At 38.5% G+C, this 19,983-nt stretch overlaps 1 protein-coding gene across 1 annotated transcript in view; it reads right to left on the reverse strand.

Moving 5' to 3' along the window:
• fhad1 (forkhead-associated (FHA) phosphopeptide binding domain 1) overlaps positions 1 to 19,983 on the reverse strand; it is a 120,639-nt gene that overhangs the window by 71,838 nt on the left and 28,818 nt on the right. Inside the window, exons 8-15 of the mRNA XM_051931318.1 lie at positions 17,845 to 17,975; positions 17,396 to 17,470; positions 12,854 to 12,958; positions 12,542 to 12,649; positions 9,500 to 9,586; positions 6,695 to 6,847; positions 1,039 to 1,234; positions 74 to 144 (exon numbers count right to left, since the gene is read on the reverse strand). Of these exons, the coding sequence (XP_051787278.1) occupies positions 74 to 144; positions 1,039 to 1,234; positions 6,695 to 6,847; positions 9,500 to 9,586; positions 12,542 to 12,649; positions 12,854 to 12,958; positions 17,396 to 17,470; positions 17,845 to 17,975 (926 nt within the window). The remainder of the gene's footprint in view (positions 1 to 73; positions 145 to 1,038; positions 1,235 to 6,694; positions 6,848 to 9,499; positions 9,587 to 12,541; positions 12,650 to 12,853; positions 12,959 to 17,395; positions 17,471 to 17,844; positions 17,976 to 19,983) is intronic.

A 19,983-nucleotide genomic window follows, 5' to 3' on the forward strand; every position in this document is an offset into this window, starting at 1 on the left:
ACCTGGCGACCCTGACTAGTTATTGATAAGGTGCAGATGCCTACTCTACTCAAGTATGATCACCCTGGAGTACCTGCAAAGCCTTATCTTTGACTTTAGCTTCTTCATGGTGCAGCAGCAGATTCTTCACACAGCCAGAAATTCCTGCAAAATGACAGCTCAGTTCAACATTTCATTTCTTAATTTAGCACCAAGTAATTCAATTTACTCCTGGACTATGAAGTACATCCATCCATCCATTCATCGTTGAACCTGAGTAATCCATTTTCAGGTCATGGGGGCCCTGGACCTATGTCAGTTACAGTAAACATAATGCAGAAACCAGCCGTGGATAGGATGCCCGTCCGTTGCAAAGCCAATACACACAAAGTCCCACTCGGTGCCGAATTAGTGATGATAAGTATAGAGGACTACTTGCTGAAATACCAGTGCAGGGATGGGAAAGGCTGCAAATTCCATGCAGGCAGCACCCAATCTGCCATTCAAACTCAAGACTTGAGAGCTTTGCAGCAATGTTGCTATCCACAGCAGTCAAAATAAAGCAGTAAGATGACTGATATGAGCTTACGGTAATAAACACTGAAAACATATATTATATTATCATTATGTATGGATTTATTTTCAATCTACTGAAGTTTTCGTGATGACATGCTTTATATTTATTGTTGGAAAGAAAAAAGAATTACTTTTTTGTTATAGCATTGCGTCCAGTCCAACAATAATCCCCTTCGTAGAAGTCATGTTTAGTTTCAAAAATCGTGTGACTTTTAAAAGCAAATAGGGTAAAGGGAATAAACTTTAAAGGGCAGGAAATTAATGAGAAGTTACGTTATAATCCCTCCAAATTTTAGAGCCATATTGTCATTTAGACTTTATTCTATAAAGGTTAGTCCAGTCCACATCTCTGGTTCTATCATAACTGCAACCTGCAGTTGAGAAGCCATGGACTATTAAGTGACTTCACTTGTGTGTCTCCCTTAGTTTACCCATTGCAAGCATCAAAATAAACAGTAATATGCCATCTGCCTCATAGCTCACCTTCTTCAGAATTAGAAATATCAAAACCAGCTTTCTCAATACTCTTCACCACTTCCTGCTGCCATGACATCTCATCAGATAAGACGCCAGCAAAGGCTTTCTGAACCCAGACTAAGGACTTCTCAACACGCAGTTTTTCCACCTTTTCTATTTCTCTCCTCAGTGTTGATATGGAGTGTACACCTTTCAGCCGAACCTTAAACCAGAGATTTGAGAAACAATTTGAGTAAAAAAAAACAAAGCAGACATGAACATACAGTAACACATGACACTCGTGCTCATATTTAAACTGCTCTTTGCCATGACAGTTGCAGCGGTAACAAGCAAAGCTGGTCACACCAAACTTCCTGAACTCTCACAACAGTCTCCAACTCCAGCTCTTGGTGGGAAGTTCCCAGGCGCTCCCAGAGTCAGGGCCATCTTAACAGCAAAACAGTGCACTGGGGCCCCTACCTACACAACCACTCACAGGAATAAAAATGTAAGTGGTCGAAAAAATGAAACAAATATTTATTGTATTGGTAGTTCCAACAAAATCAGTGTTTAAACATTAAAAAACATGCTGTACAGCAATGATGAGTCAACACAAATATTTGAACAAAATAACATGAGCCTTGAAAAACACAGAAATTTCAACATATACATGATACTCAATTGGTAAACCATACAGATGGAGATGGCACAGTATGAAATTACTATGAATTATTGGTTATTAATCAAGTGTTCAACACAAACATTTATGAAATTTCTTTTCTACAGATGGAGATGGCACAGTATGAAATTTCTATGAATTATTGGTTATTAATCAAGTGTTCAACACAAACATTTATGAAATTTCTTTTCAGAGAATTGAGTTGAAGTGACGTTAACGTATATGCTTTTACGTTATGTAGTGTGTGAGATCCGAACGCATACCTACACGTGAGGTGGCAGAGGTGACCGTGATACTAAATCAGAGGCGAATGCCAATGTCCACTTGTGACACCATAACAAATATTTATTGTTTAGCATAGTATAGTATTTATTTATTGACAGCAAGTCACAACATACATAGATTAGCATGGGGCCTCTATGCTCATGGGGCCTCCGGGCAACTGCCACTGTGCCCATGCATTAAGATGGCCCTGCCAGAGTGTCTTCCTTTAGGTCTCTTTTAAGTTGGCCTGGCTTGGCTTGTCTTCATCTGAAGGAATCCACGGGGTATCCTCATTAATGGCTAAGCTCACCACTGTAGCTATCCATTGACCAATCTTACAATCACCCACAGTCACAAACAATAACCTTAAGTACTTGAACTGATCCATTTGGAGCTGTTCCTACAAGTGATTCTCTTCTGAGATGATAGTAATCTCTAGAGAACAAGTCACTGTCTACTGAGATTATCTATCCATCCATCCATCCATTTTCCAACCCGCTGAATCCAAACACAGGGCACAAGGCAGGAACCAATCCCAGGCAGGGTGCCAACCCACCGCAGGACACACACAAACACACCCACACACCAAGTACACACTAGGGCCAATTTAGAATTGCCAATTAACCTAACCTGCATGTCTTTGGACTGTGGGAGGAAACCGGAGCGCCCGGAGGAAACCCACGCAGACACGGGGAGAACATGCAAACTCCACGCAGGGAGGACCCGGGAAGTGAACCCAGGTCCCCAGGTCTCCCAACTGCGAGGCAGCAGCGCTACCCACTGCGCCATCGTGCCGCCTACTGAGATTATAATAATTAATAATAATTCTTTGCATTTATATAGTGCTTTTCTCACTACTCAAAGCGCTTAGCAATTGCAGGTTAAGGGCCTTGCTCAAGGGCCTAACAGAGCAGAGTCCCTTTTTGGCATTTTACGGGATTCGAACCAGCAACCTTCCGATTGCCAGTGCAGATCCCTAGCCTCAGAGCCACCACCTATGCCTGTGCAACAAGTCAACCTCTTCTGACAGAATTTAAATCTCATTTGATCGAGTCACTATCAGCTACAAAATGATCCAGTGTGAACACCCGAGGTCCAGTGAAGGCCATTACAAATAGCAAAGCTGTAACTGTTGGACTCCCAAACATGACACTGCCCAACTCTTGGCTTTTCCTGACTATGCAAATCAAAAATAGGAAAGAAGACAAGATGAGGATTTTAGGAATCCAATGCCAACTTTACAGCTAGATATCACACCAAATATGCAAACGTAGAGATTCGGTGAAATGTAACAGCAGCTACACAAAACCCCTCCCGGCACACAATATACAGTTAGGTACATAAATATTTGGATAGAGACAACTTTTTTCAAATTTTGGTTCTGTACGTTACCACAATGAATTTTAAATGAAACAACTTAGATGCAGTTGAAGTGCAGACTTTCAGCTTTAATTCAGTGGGGTGAACAAAACAATTGCATAAAAATGTGAGGCAACTAAAGCATTTCTTTAACACATATCCACATTAGTTTTCCTAGATCGGAGGTTTAACTGACTATTATCACTTCACTGATTTTCCCAGGGAGGATAAGGAATATGGTCCCTTGATAACTGGAGCAAAACTAATTTTTAATTTTTTTTATAAAAGGTGAACACCATCCCAAACAGTCAGACAAACTTCTAAACTGTCTATGGAAGCAACAGCATCACAAGAATTATGCATCTGGAGCTTCATTGAATGGGTTTTCATGGAGGAGCAACTGCACATAAGCTGAAGATCACTATACGCAGTGACAAAGTTTGTTTGTAGTGGTGTAAAGTAAGCATTTGGCGCTGGAGTGATGAATCACATTTTACTATCTAGCAGTCTAATGGACGAATCATGGTTTGGTGGACTGTGTAGTGTCTACTACAAAGTTTGGTGGAGCAGGGATAATGATCTGGGGCTGTGTTTCAAAGTTTGGGCTAGGCCCCTTGGATCACATGAAGGGTACTGTTAATGCCACAGAATATAATGCCAATTGTCTGCTTCCAACATTGTGGCAACGGTTTGAGGAAGGCTTTAATTAATTTAATTTCTATTCCAGTCTGACTGTGCCCCTGTTCACAAATCCAGATCTCTAAAGGCATTAAGTAACTCAGGTGGCCTGCATACAGCTCTGAACTCAACACTAGATAGATAGATAGATAGATAGATAGATAGATAGATAGATAGATAGATAGATAGATAGATAGATAGATAGATAGATAGATAGATAGATAGATAGATAGATAGATAGATAGATAGATAGATAGATAGATAGATAGATAGATAGATAGATAGATACTGAACACCTTTGGGACAATTTAGAACACCAATAGTGAGCCATGTCTTTTCATCCAACATCAGTACATGGCTTCTCAGTTGCTTCTTTGGCTGCATGTGTGAAATTCCCAAAGACACTCCGAAATCTTGTGGAAAGACTTCCCAGAAGATTGGTAGTTCTTACAACCATAAATGTGGGGCCAACTCCATATTAATGCTCACGGTTTTATAGTAGAATGTCCAACAACCTCATATAGGTGTGATGGTCAGGTGTCCACAAACATCTTTCCATATAATGTTTATATACTGTATGTGTGTATATTGAAGAGTCATCTCTACTCAAATAATATTGTTAAAAACAATTAAGATACTCACACTACAGTCTTTAGTCCTTACTTCCACCCATTCATCATTTAGTAAGATGTGCTAAGATGTCATGTCATTTTCTGACCTGTTTAATCCAGACCAGGGTTGTGGGGGGGACTGGAGTCTACCCCAGCTAGCATAGGGTGCAAGACCATCTATTGCAGGTGTATTAAAATGTGAATTTATTTTGTAATAGTTCATTGACTAGAAGCATATGGACAACTTTCTGTTTTGTTATTTACTGATTGCATTACCAAAACCCCTTAAGAAATCAGAACCTTTGCCATCTCTACCTCTGCAGTGTTCTTTATTAGCTCACATGTCTGTCTTGCTTTCTGTACAGTTATTTAGTTTGGAGTTTAAAATCATCACTCCAGCTCATAAGTATGCCATTTGTATTCCTAAAAATTTCTCTGTTCCAATATATACCATTACTCACAGTACCCTGAGACGCCACCTGTGTAGTAGTGAGACAGGACAAACTTTAAAAATCAATAAAAAAAAATGTAAAAATTTAAACATAATTGGTGTTGAGAACAATTTATATTGATAGCTTTCTTATCCAAGGGCTTCTTGATATACAATATTTTTGGTTTTGCTATCAGGGGCGAGAATGTAGCTGTGATCTCTTTGGCAAAAATGTAAAAAGTTGGCAAGGTATCTCCGGCCAAGCAGAAGGTAGGTACACTCCAATATGAAACGTTGGCATTGTATCTGATCGCGTTCAGCTTTGACAGGAGAGCGTCCCCCGCATAGGGAGAAGAACATGTGGCCGTTATATCTCTGCCAATGAGCAGTTACCCTCTAAAACACACATAACTCTGATCTCTCTCTCATAAAAACGTCAAACGTTACTCTTTACAAATCTCTAGATGATAATGTCTGCTGAACAAACAGCTAGCTAAGTGGAGGCGAGGTGCACTCCAACATGTGGCAAAAGGTACAATGACTCGAACGGAGGTTGGCGTGTGAGTGAGGAGGGCCCCACCCGGCTTCCTACTCCACTTGGACCGGAGCCTGTTTCTAGGATTCACAGAAATAAATCGCTGCTGCAACTGAATTATAATACTTAGCGCAATGAGAGAAGTCACAAAATCAAACAGAATGTTCAAGCAAATTATAGAAAAAAACCTGATCTAAATCTGTCAAGTAGTTCTCTTGTGAAAAGCGAATAGACAGACAGACATTGGATTTCATATATAGAGATAATAACTGCTCTATCCATTTCATGTGAAAAGCAAAATATCTTGCAGAAGTTTCAACTGCTGCAAATTGAAAAATATAAACGAACAAATTAAAAATTGACAAAACTATGTATATGCCATGTTTTTTCCATAAATACTACAATGGGTTTATTTTTTTAACCATTCATATAGCATTGATTACCCTTGGTCATTCTTTATTCATTGTTTTGTACAATTTGTGAATTGGAAGTTTCTACCATGGTAAGTGTAAGCACAATAATCCAATTCTAACTGAACACTTGAATTCATATCAGATGGGGCATTTATTTCAATTGTATTCCATATATGAGCATTCAATTCTTCAAGTAGGGCTATATTGTCAGAATTTAAGTAGTATTTAAAAATGTTCTATCTGAAACTTAAAGTAGAACTGAGTCACCTCTCAAGTCCTCTCATACAAAACTGTTCAGCACCAAGCCACAAGCCTGAAGGTTCCTCTATAACTAAAGGAGTAACATGACACGCATTGCATGTTGATCAGCACATGCAAGTAAGAAGTTCACTGTACTCTGAATATGTAACAAAAATGACTTGATGAAATGAGAGAACGGCTTTCCATGCTGTGCTGCACACAGAAATGGGTTAAACTATTTCTAGCCAATGCTCTTCAACACCCACACAAGTACTGCCTCCTTCTTCGCCTAAAAGGATATACTCTACTCTACATCACTTCCATAATTTACAACATGCTTATCAGTAACCAGTAAACTATGAGTCTTACACAAAGCCATGTATGTTATAGAATTTACTACACATATTGGAGATTGTGGCGATATGTGCAGCATTTGCAGCACAAACAGATCTTGATGTCATTGACTCATCTCACCTGGCATTCTTCCAAAGCCTTCTTCAGCTCTTCAGAGATGGCTGTTAACTTCATGGAGTCTTCTTTACTTGACTTCATTGACTGCTGCAACTCTTCCACTTGCTTCTGGAGATGCTCTCTATCTTCAATGATGTGTTTCATCTGGTCAATCACCTAAAAGTCAAAATCACATAAAGCAGAGCCAAATTAGAAGCTCACTGACAATAAAGTGCATATTTACATATGATGACAATATCATTTTTAAGATGAAATGCAGCAAAATATGTTTATTACATTATACATATAAAATGTTAACATAATTTAAATAATCTATATTGTTAATAATTAAACGTGAGGACACAGTGTCGCAGTGCTAGCTAGTTCAGGGAGTGTTCCTGCCTTGCGCTGTATTCTTGCTGGTGCTGGCGCGACACTGGAATGATAGATGGATAGAATAATTAAACATGTACTATAAAGATATTTCAATATTCCTTAAAAGTTTTGAAGAATCGTCGTTCTAAGCTTACAGATGGCTTAACATCTATTACAGAGCTGATTGTGTGGCGATTGGGTATTTGTAGGAAGAAAAGGAAGAACAGGAATTGGGGGTTAGTACGTTTGAAAGAGACAGTACTGCTGCAATAAATTATTTCATTGAAGGTCACACATGGCGCAGCAAGCATCTTGCGTGAGGCAGGAACAATCTCTGGACAGGGCACCAGCTCATCACTATCACTGCGCATGATCCCATGTTTAATACATGCTTTAACTCCTATCATCATGAAAATGATATCAAGTATACATCTCAGTATTTTAATCATCCAGAGAGCTGTAATATCACGAATGTAATGGACTCTGTGTCCTGTCGGAGGAAGAGAAAGCCCGTTTAAGAAGCACATAGTGGTTCACACACATAGAGCACATAGAAGAACACATACAAAACAAAGCATTTAATGTGCTAATTTAGTTACGATGGTATTTGAGAAACTAGTAAATTTAAAGATTTAAAGACTAAGTTTATGATGTTCTACTTTAATGACAAAATAAACTACGTGATTAAAGTGGAAATTTCAAAATTAAAGTTGACATTTCAAGCATTTTTCTGTGTCCCTATTTTTTTTTCTTTACTCTGTACCCTAATAAGCTTTCATATGACAGGCACGGTGGTGCAGTGGTAGCACTGCTGCCTCACAGTTAGGAGACCCGGGTTCACTTCCCGGGTCCTCCCTGCGTGGAGTTTGCATGTTCTCCCCGTGTCTGTGTGGGTTTCCTCTGGGCGCTCCGGTTTCCTCCCACAGTCCAAAGACATGCAGGTTAGGTGGATTGGCGATTCTAAATTGGCCCTACTGTGTGCTTGGTGTTTGTGTGTGTCCTGCAGTGGGATGGCACCCTGCCCAGGATTGTTTCCTACCCTGTGTTGGCTGGGATTGGCTCCCGTGACCCTGTGTTCGGATTCAGCGGGTTAGAAAATGGATGGATGACACTCAGGCGGTGGGCTACGACTCTTCTTTTCATGGCAACTTTGATATCTGACAACTTCTTTTTTATTTCGGGCACTGTGCGACTTTGTGAACTTGAGCTTTCGAGTTTCTCCGACACTCTATGTCACTCGATCAACTTCCTTTTGTTGTTTATACCACTGTTTAAACCAACAAATAGTACGTTTTTCTTTGCCTCCACTTGGTATTCGCTGAAATTCTTCTATTTTCCCCCGTGCTTTTGCCATTGCCTTTTCACAGAATGCTGAGCTTAAGAGCTATTTATATTGATTTGCATATTCAAAGAGTCCTCCCACAGTCTAAAGACGTGCAGGTTAGGTGCATTGGTGATTCTAAATTGTCCCTGGTGTGTGCTTGGTGTGTGTGTGTGTGTGTGTGTGCCCTGCGGTGGGCTGGCGCCCTGCCCGGGGTTTGTTTCCTGCCTTGCGCCCTGTGCTGGCTTGGATTGGCTCCAGCAGACCCCCGTGACCCTATAGTTAGGATATAGCGGGTTGGATAATGGATGGATGGATATTCAAAGAAGCATAATTCTAGGAGGAGTTGGGGTGGGGCAGCAGGCACATGCACGTGCGTTACTTTTAACATTGACCGGGATTTATGGAGGGGAAGAACGTGAAAGTTGTTGTTCGCACAGATTTCTGCATCTGGATTTTTTTGTGCGTACGCACATTTCTGCTTTTGTCCTTACACCATGTTTTAGTGTGAATTCTACGCACGGCGTTATGCATGAGGCCCCTGGTGTTGTGACTTTAATTTATGTAAATTTATGTCAATGTTACAAAAAAGCATGTTGCGAAAAATGTGAAATAATTATAGTTCTAGCAATAATTTTATCTGAGATGTTAAAGGGTTGGATAATGGATGGATGGATGTTAAAGCACTCATGGAGGGCAGATATGATACTCAATTCCAAGATGGTAAGACCAACAAATTGACAGCAAGTAGGATGCCTGTGGTTTGTGTATTTTTCCATAACAGAGGTACAAAGGACCATCTGGAGCTAAGTCATCCGCTATCACGGTATCATCGAGCAACTGATTTAAGTCACATTCAACTTCAACAAGTGAGATGTTGGGGCTCAGAAAGATTCCGTGAAGAAAAGCAAGTTAAAGCAATCTAAATACGAGATGTAAGTTTGTTAACACTCAGGTCACTACTTTTTTTTGAAGTAAAATTTTATTTTAAATAATTACTGGAAAGAGAAATGTTCCATCCAACATGTTAATTGTGCATGTTTATATCTCTTGATCTGTTGGTAATTTTAGATACCAACAAAAGGGAGCCAGGACAGTAGACCCTCCTTAGAGGAGTTTATTGAGTGTCATACCTGCTGATCTTCAATAGCATTTTCAGAGGCTGGCATTACTTTGGATGTGTACATGGTCTGGATGATCCGACTCCTGAAACGTTCCAGCTGAAATGTTATAAGAAAATATACAGAGTTCCAGTAAAAGGCAGCACCATAGAAATAAATTAGCATCCTGATATAAGCAAACACCTTCAGAGTTATTATGATTGGAAAGTATAGCTATGTATTCTTGTTGTATTCTAGCTCTCAGTTCTCATATTAGCATGTCAGGGGATGCCCAACAACAGCAATGAATACTTGGTAGGCATCTGCAAAGATGTGAAAAAATTGTCACACCTCCTCATTTTCTGCATCTTAACAGCTGCTGTACTGAGCAGGATTGTCAATGGAGAACTCTGGCACATGTACAGTACACATATACTGTATATACAGAATAAATATATGCTAGTGTCAGTCACAGAACTCATTCATTGGACAAAATTAAACCACAAGACAATGATTATATTTTTATATTATGTACATTAAACAACCATCAACAACAAATCAAATCAAATTAATAATATATTGAACAATTATTATAATAGTAAAGTTGAATAAATTGGGCTCTGCAGCTGCATGAATAAAAAGTAAAGAACCACTTGCAGTTAAAGAAAATACCCCAAACGTTGATAGAAATCTATGTTTTGTTCCTAATACTTGAATGCAAAATTTGGCTGACCTATGTGAAAGTATACTCAAGTTATCGTGTTTACATACACATACACACACACGCACACACACACACACACACACACAGACATAATTCCAAAAATGGTAGTTTCGGAATCAGGGAGGTCTAAAACATTGAGATTCATCAAAATCTGAAAATGGAATTTTTGGAGGATTCCAATACTTTCCCTATACTTCATATACAAGAAATTCTGGGAGGTCTAAAATGTCAAGATTCATCAAATTCTCAACATCGAATCTTTGGGTGATTACAATATTTTCCCTAGACTTCATTTACAAGAAAGTAAAAACACCGTGTTGTTGGCGTTGCAATATTTCCAAAAGCCAAAATATCAGATGTTGAATTTTCAGAAACAGCCAAAACACTTTTTGGGAACCTCAAAAATATAAAAACACCAAAAATATGTAATCATTTTGATAATAATTATTTTAGGAAGTGCAGAACATTTACATTTACATCATTTAGCAGACGCTCTTATCCAGAGTGACTTACAACAGTGTTTGTTAGTTTTTTTCGCATACCCCTTGGAGTCAGAGCGCAGGGTCAGCCATTGTACAGCGCCCCCTGGAGCAATTACAGGTTAAGGGCCTTGCTCAAGGGCCCAGCAGAGTAGGATCTCTTTTGGCACTGACGGGGATTTGAACCGGCAACCTTCGGGATACCAGCGCAGATCCTTAGCCTCAGAGCCACCACTCCGCCTGCATATTGTGTTATTTACTAGAAAATGGAACAGATGTGAAATATTTTTTTTAAATATTTGAAACGGTTCTTACTAGAAAAGAAAAGTGATAAAATAAAACATATGCTTCATTAAAACAAATAATGAATGATGTATCAGAAGAGGAAATCAATCAAATTGTGAACTAGCAGTGTGGGACTTTAAATCACAAAGTTTGCCGGACCAAGTATTACTAACTAGTTCACCTGTAACACCCCACTCACAAATAGGTTTCAAAATCTGACATGGTATAGTAAAAAAAAATCTGATCTCATTTCATCCCAATTTAATTCCATTCACATCACAAGGGACTCAGGCTTATCCTTGCAGACAGTACCGAGCACAAGGCAAGAAACAGCATCAGAACCATCACAAGGCCCACTTTGTCATGATTTGGGGTCTTCAAAGGCCACCAGTGTTTGTTTCCATCGTCTGGTCTCCTTCCAGTGTTGCTAGGGGGTGTGGCCTCTGAGGTCGGGACCCATTCATAATCGGTGCAACAGGATAAAAGGATGGCTATGACTGCAAATCCTTATCTGATCTGAGGATGCCAATCTCTGAAGTATTCAAAGTGTTATTTTGTGTTCTTTCCTCGTGTGTACTGTACTTTCAGTTTTGACCCTCTTGTTCTCTTGACTACAATTATCGTGCCTTGTACTGGGCTTCTGTTTTGTTTCACTTCACATTTTCTTGTTTTGTTTTGTTTTTGATGTGCTTTTCCTGGTTTTTGCAGAAAAATGTATCAGCCAGTTCACCGACAGAACACACATATGCACAAATCCACACTCACACTGGGCCAATTTACAGTCACCACTCAAAGTAACCTGTTTGTCACGTGGAATGTGGAGGAAAACTTCAGTAGCCAGGGGAAAAGCCACACAGACACAGGGAGACTGCATGTGGACAACATCTAGGAGCTGCAGCTGGGCCAGAAACACTATGACCAGTACATGAAATCACAGAATCACAACAGGTTTGTGAATTCACAACATGTGAATTTCCTCTTGGGATTAATAAAGTATCTATCTATCTATCTATCTATCTATCTATCTATCTATCTATCTATCTATCTATCTATCTATCTATCTATCTATCTATCTATCTATCTATCTCAGGTTTGGTGTAGTATTCCATAACAGCATTCTAAAGTGATCTGTGATAGTTTCCACAATATATAAAATTGAATTTGATTGCATGATTCCCCTTTATATTAACATATGTGTTTATCTATATGCTGCAATGCAGAGGACTATTTTTTAAAATGAATGTGCTTTCCCAAAACTCCATTACACATTAATAAAGTATATCAAATCAAACAAAAGAATTAAAACACCTTCTGTATAATAAAAAAAGACATTGACTAAGTGTTTAAAAGTTTGCTTTTCTAGAGCTTTAAACATAAACCCAAGAAAAAGATGAGAGTTCTTTAAATAGTAAAAACTCCAGTAAAATAAGCAGGACAGAGAGCAGAAAAACCTTAAAAGAACAACAGGTAGGACTCAGTGACAACTCCTGAATTAGTAACTGTTTAGACATTCCAACAGAATAACACGCAGAAATTCTGCTGTCCTAAATGAAAGTCAGTAACATTGAATGTGTGCTTTTCTCTTACCCGAGACTGGACTTCTTCAAATTCCACTTTAACATTCTGGTTTTTACGGCCTATCTCTAGTATCTGCTGTCTTCCATTTCCAATCTCATCTAACAGCTGAAATTGTTTCTAAAGATAAGAAGAATGGAGATGAAATTCTAAACAAGAAAGATACGTTTCAAGGCGGAGGTCATGAAATCCAAAAAAATGATCAACAAGTGCCTTTATAAAACACCACATCTGCTCATACTACCCTAACCAGGCACAATGAACCAGTGACTAGCGGGCTAAGCTCCATATATTCAGGTCTTAGGGAATGTAACTTTAATGTACCTGCTTCTCCTTTTCCAAAGAAACTTTTAAGCTTTTTTCTTCTTTATGACTCTTTTCAACTTCTTCCTCAAGTTGCTTAATTTTTTGCTCCATCTCTTTGAAACCCTGAAAAACAGAAAAAGTAGAGTTTTTAATGGTCAGATTCTTTGTTAAGGGTATTCATATTTAATTTTTTTTCAGTTAGGAGACTTTATGCTGAGAAAGGAGGGATATGATGGAATGTCTACATCTTTACTAGAAAATCTTGATGAACACCACCTCAGGTCCCCAATAATCATCATGAGGTAAAAGCTAAATGGAAAGAAATAAAGAAAATCCATTTATATATATATTGTAGGAGGGACACAGAAACATTCTGCCTCATCCACAGTGATTTGAAGTTCAGTGGAATAAGCACAAAGCTCACCTGGGAGGTGCGAAGAAAGAAAGAAAGAAAGAAAGAAAGAAAGAAAGAAAGAAAGAAAGAAAGAAAGAAAGAAAGAAAGAAAGAAAGAAAGAAAGAAAGAAAGAAAGAAAGAAAGAAAGAATAGTGATTGTGTTTAACAAGAAGCCTGTTTTGAGGTATTCACGTTAATAAAACCTTTAATTTAAAACTAGTACTTGTGTCTGTGTGGTTGTGTCTGGTGTTTGGGGTGCAGCAAAAAATATAAAATATAAATAAAAAATATAAATTATCTCTCTATTATAAAAGAAAATCTTGAGACGAGACTATTGCCAAGAGATTTTTTCAAGTCCCGCCCTCCTCTCAACCATTTCTGGTTAACGGCCCACACCCACGATCCTCTCACGTCTCATTCGTGTGACTGCTTTCGTCACAGTTCCTGTGCTCTCAGCTCTTATAAATTTTAACATTTTCCTAAGTTTAAGTTCCCAATAAAAGAAATCCAAATCTTATTGAAGAATTTCATCCCGAAGGGAAAAGATGCAGTCAAATGAATTAACGTGAAAATTGTCGATCAGTTACATGGCAAATTAGTTAAATGCATATCAATAGACTATGCTGAAACAGTTGGTGGTGATGGTGCAGAAGATGAAAACACCAACTTATAATATCTTGTAGAATATCTACAACGTTAACACCGTCCAGTCTTCCACCGGCTGAATTACTGTTGAAAGAAGGATGTATCGTAATATTATTGCGTAATTTTTGTCTGAGTGATGGGCTATGCAATAGGACAAGATTAGCTGTATTCAAAATTGGTCAAACAATTCTAACATGTAAAATTTTAACAGGCGACAAGAAAGGTAATGTAGTACATCTTCCGTGGATAACATTAGACACCAAAGGAGATCTTAATATGCCATTCGTATTAAAACGTTTTACAGTTTCCGGTTAGAATAGATTTTGCTATGACAATTAACAAATCACAGGGACAAACATTCGAAAAAGTCAGTTTATTTATTAGAGAGAAAGAAATGATTTTCACTCACAGGCAGTTATATGTTGCGTTGTCATGATGTAAGTCCAAACAAAATTCAATGCAATATCGACGAAAAGTTAATTCCAAATATTGTTTTTACTGAAGTTTTACAGTAAAAGTGTAAGTTTAAAAAGTTTTTGTGTGTTAATTTCAAAGCCAAACAGAACGAAAACGTATAACTCAATGAATACCTCTAACGTAACATGAAATATAATTTTCTTTCAATTTATTATGCTTTACTATTTTTTACTATGGTTAATTCCTTGCTGTAATGTAAAATAGTTCTATTATGCATATGTAACAATTCCCATGAAAGTAACAATCTATTTAAATTGTATATCCGCTTCCCCATACACTGTAAATACTGTAAATACATTATATATATATATAGGCACAATGACCATGCAACAAAACAGAAATGCAAGGCAGATTTCATGGTCAACAAGGAAAGCAAGTGGTTTGAAGTCAAAACTAGAAAAAAAGATCACTAATTAAACATGAGACCTCAATTTTAGCATTAAGAACATTCAAAAGCTTAGATGCAAGAAAAGAAAATTACAAACAAGATTATTATAGGTAAGAATAAGTAACAAAGAAAAAAAATCCATACGATTTTATAAAACATAGATATATAATTAGTAGAAGAGTAGTGTCCTTATGTACAGTAATGTAAGTTTCTAAATATGTGTCTGGTGATAAGGTCAAACGGCTCAGGGAGCAGAAAAACAAAAAAACTCCAGTTAAGCTGAATAAAAAAAACAAAATCTGCAGGGGTTCCAATGCCAAAGGCAACTGAACAAACATGACAATAGGCTATATGCCCACTCTCTTCCACATTTCGCATCAGCCAGCTTCTTCACTTCTGCTGTGGATATCAATACAGACTAGCTATGGCATTTTTCACCTGATCGCTTCAAGACGTGACCAGACTTACAGGAAATGACAATAATCTCATTATTCAAATATTGTGCCAAACATCTAGAGCTAAAAAGGAGAAGGGCTTCAAACTATATGTTTCAAGCTACAGTAATGCCTCGCTACTTCGCGGTTCACTTTTCGCGGATTCACGACTTCGCAGGTTTTTAAATACAAGTGATTGCCCGCCTATCGCAGAAGTTATGTTCCAGACCCATCAGCAACAGGAGAAAATCCACGATATAGAAAGACCATATAAATAACATTTTTATAGTTTAAGCCTTAAAATACCCATCCCACATGCTTTAAACACATGTAAACTTATAAAACACACTTTGTTAACACATATGATAAGTGGATGTGGGGCTAAGGATATGAGTAACATCTCACTATTATAAAACATTTTAACTTCACGCAAGACAAGACAGTGAGACAGGAAAATAGGTGATGTACAGGCTTTTAAATTATTGACATGCAGAGCGACAAGCAGCACAAAGCCAGCACAAAGTCCACTTCTCCTTAGCGTTCATTCAGCTCCCCACCCCCTTGACAATGCGAAGTGGCAGGAGCTACTGCGCCTCCGGGGAGGGGGGTTTGAGCGAACATGCGTTCAGCCCTCAGACACCCCCACTCCTCCTCCTCCTTCCGAACGCGCAGAGCGACAAGCAGGCATTTTGGCAGAAGCAGCACAAAGTCCATTTCTGCTCAGCGTGAGTTCAGCTGCCCCCCTTCACAAAGTGAGTGCAGACACATTGACGTCTGATCGCTGCGTGCAGTGTTGGTCTGCGGTGTTTAAGAATGTAGAAAGTGTTTAAGAGCATAGGAAGTGTTTATAAGAGTGTGGGAAAGGTTAACAAGAGAGTGAGAAGGGTTTATAAAGCCTTAAAATATGTATAAATAATAAAATAAATATAGGTCGCTACTTCGCGGATTTTCACCTATCGCGGGGGGATCTGGAACATAACCCCCGCGATAGGTGAAGGATGACTGTACATCCACAATTACGAAGGTAAGATCTGGACATATTAAAAATTTGCATCTACTATTACATTAGGCTTATTTAATAAAAAAAAAAACAGAATTTCATTAATTAGTTATTACACTTTATTCAAGGACATTACGAGTATGTACATTATACAGTATAAGCTTAATACATAATAACATGAGTCTGCTGGGCATCTTACCTTGTAAAAAGGTGAATGTCTCTGTCTAAGCCAGCAAAACAGTGAACGGCAAACCGCTGCTTCATTTTAAGGGTCTCAATTTGTTTCCTCAGCTGGAGGATCTCTTCTCTGAGAGACATGTTTTCATCAAGCGCTAGGTTGACAACTGCATAGACGTGGTCCTTGAGGATTTTATCATCCTCCTCCTCGCCCAGCGTGCCATCTTCCACGGACATTTTCTCCTCTCCCAAACCCCCGGTCTTGAAAGAGGAACGGAGAAATTGTTCCACTCAAATAACGCAAGAACTGCTCCCTTCTTCAGCAGTTGCTGCCCTGTCTCGGACCCTGGCTCATGAAAATCCTCATTTTTAAAATGCCAGCTACAAACTCGGATATGGGAAATAACCATAAAGCTCTCCGCATAGTGATGATCAATTAAGATTGGGTTTCTGCATCGGGGGCAAATGTATGAGAACTAAGTACCTTGTGATACTTACTGGAAGTTAGACATAAAGGTACACACCAATATTCAGCTGTAGAGCTACCTATACACTGAAACTTAAAACTTTTTTTTCTTGGACATTCTTGCCAATAAACAAAAATCACAGCTGCAGTATGGACAACGGAAGTGACTAAGCTGGCTGAGATTTCACCAGAAGTATGTCAGTACTACCATGTGCATTATAGCCTATTGTTGGAGAAGTGACCAAGAGGCCAGCTTGCTCTCAATTAGACATTTACAGGCCAATTGTTCCATTTGCTAAATCTTGTTTAATTTCATCTGTGCTCTGCTTTATTCTTGAAGGAGGATCTCGTCATTCAAACACCTAGTCGGTGTCTTTCTTTCCATGCCTACACTTCCTCAAGTATCACTTAGTAAATGACGGTGAAGCTTATAACAATTTTCTGGAGTTCATATTTAGATTTTGGTATGTTAATGTTTTTTGCAGTAATGGTATTATTGAAATTCATATTTTTTCTGAATGTGTCCTATAATGTATGAGCTAATTTTAAATAAATTTCCAATATTTATTTAACATTACCTTTTCTTGAACAATGTCATTTTCCCATGCCAGCAGCTCATTGTCCTGCTTCTTTGCATCCCTCATTTTTGAGAACTGTTTATCATAGAAGGCAAAGATAAATAAGGGCAAAAGCAACATTTCAAGAAATACAAGATAAGCTGATTAGGTGTAGTTCAAGCATAATTTGTGAAAGAATAGTACATTTAGCAACCTTTTATACTAGGATGTCACTAAAAGGGACAAAAAGCTTTGATCAGGCAGAGAGCTGGTCATTCAAACTGACATGTGAACCAACTATAATTTGCAGTATTCCAGTTAAGCTACAAAAAAAAATGCACTCTTAACTTTCAGTTTACCTTTCTTAGTCTAAACTAGGAAAATCTATAATCCTATTAAAGCTGCCGAGATAATCTCCAGATAAAATAAAACGCAATTATTCTTTATGTAGCGTGCTAGAAGGTTCCTACCTTGGTGGACATAGCTGACAGCTGACTGTCTCTCTCTCGTATCTCTTGTCGCAGTTTCTCCAGCTCACCTGAAAGGCGCTGAACTTGTTGATCTCGTACAGAAATGTCCCGTTGTAAGCTGGTTACCAACCCTATTGAGAGCACAGCCAGAAAACAGCAATGGCATTTATGTGCTTTTCAAAAAGATTATACATATAGTGCCCTCCATAATGTTTTGGACAAGGACACATTTTTCCCTAATTTACCTCCCTGCAAACAATTCAAACGTGATTAAAGTGCGCATTGCAGACTTTCATTTAATACATTTCAGTCACATAACACTTTTTTTACGTGGCCCCCCAATTTCAGGGCACCATAATGTTTAGGACACATGGATGGCAGGTCTATTAAAGCTGTCATATTTAGTACTTTGTAGCATATCCCTTGTATACAAGGACTACTTGAAGTCTGTGATTCAAAGACATCACCAGGAAACAGGAAACCTTGTCACAAACATTATGGTGTGTCTCTGTAGAAGCTGAGCTGGAAAAGTAATAAAATGCTTTTGTTTGCATACAGCTAACTGAAAGACTTCATACACCAATTAAAAACAATTATTACAATGAATTAAGCCATAATGAAAAAAATATCGGTGGTATGGTAGTGCATTGATAGTGCTGCTGCCTCACAAGGGGGAGACTGGGGTTCACATCCCAGGTTCTCCCTGCAAGGTGCAACCATGTGGGTTTCCTGCAACAGTCCAGAAACTTGCAGGTTAGGTAAATGGGCCGTAGTGTGTGTGTGTGTGTGAGTGAGTGTGAGCGTGTTCACCCTGTGATAGACTAACGCCCTGTCTAGATGTTGTTCCTTGCCTTGCGCCCAATGACTGTTTGAACAGGCTCCCATGACCCTGCCCCGGATAAGTGGCCTAAGAAAATGTATGGATGACAAAAATATAAAACTGTGAGACTGCCTACTTTCAAAGGTAGTCGAGGAATGTCTGTTTGTTATCCTGCATTGAAGGAAGTCGTTGAGTGGCTAGAGATTTGTAATTTAATACTCACTGATCTTGTCTTAATCTTTGAAATTAGCTTATTCATTCAAAGTGAAAGAATTGCTTAACATGTAAGTTTTCTTAGAAAACGTAAGAACTGCGCACTTTGGATAAAATCCTTAACTAGTGTCACATGTATGCACATGGGAGACAGTCTAAGGGTTCAGCCGATGGTAATTCTCCAGTGGGTGGCACTGTGTGATAACGTTCACTCTTTTTCTCCCTCTGCAGACTGGAAGATTGACAGCACTCCTCCAATAACATCACTTCTGGTGATCATCCATCTGGACCTGCCTCTTCCTGCCCGGCTGCCATATGACAAGAAGCCCCACCATCTTGGGCAGTGTTGATAAGGGCTTAAATGTGGGAAGAATGTTTCACATATTTTCACACATTTCTTTTGAATTAATATATTCAGTTACGCAGGGTTTACCTCAGGGTGCCCTACAACACTGATGGTCTCTGTCTTTAGTTCTCACACTAGATAAATAAATGTAAACTTAATTTAGCAATGTGTTTATCATGGAGTTCTACCAGGAAAGTGAAACCATAGTTTGCTGCATACATTTCATTGAAAAAAATGCAGTCAGGATCAGGAACAATGACCACGGTGTCAAATGAAATTTCACTGTTGATGTGCAGAACAAGCAAATCTGTGTGATGGCGTAAGTGTTGGTAAAATTTAAAGGTAATTTTTTTGATTTATAAAACAAATATAATTGTTTTATTCACATAACAGTGTTGTACTACAACATGCAGTTTTATGAGTGGACCAAAGATTGAGCAACTAAGGTTCTCCCTGCAAGGGGAAACGTCAATGTTCGGCTTTGCACAGATAAGGCTGCTAACCCAATGTAAATAAACCTCACTATATGGTGTTGGTGTTGAATGAAATACTCTATATTAACAATGTGTCATTGTGTATAATTAAGCAACTGTAATTTACCATATATACTAGCGTATAAGTTGGGTCTTGAAACCCAAAAAAACAGACCCTGATTTATACGTCTGTTCAAAAATGTGACACTTAATTTTTTTTACATCTTCTTGCCTCCTCCAATCTCACATCAGATTCTCAGACACATCGAATTTTGTTTCAGCAGCGC

The sequence above is a fragment of the Erpetoichthys calabaricus genome, chromosome 8 (assembly GCF_900747795.2).
Source record: "Erpetoichthys calabaricus chromosome 8, fErpCal1.3, whole genome shotgun sequence".
NCBI classification, from domain to species: domain Eukaryota; kingdom Metazoa; phylum Chordata; class Cladistia; order Polypteriformes; family Polypteridae; genus Erpetoichthys; species Erpetoichthys calabaricus.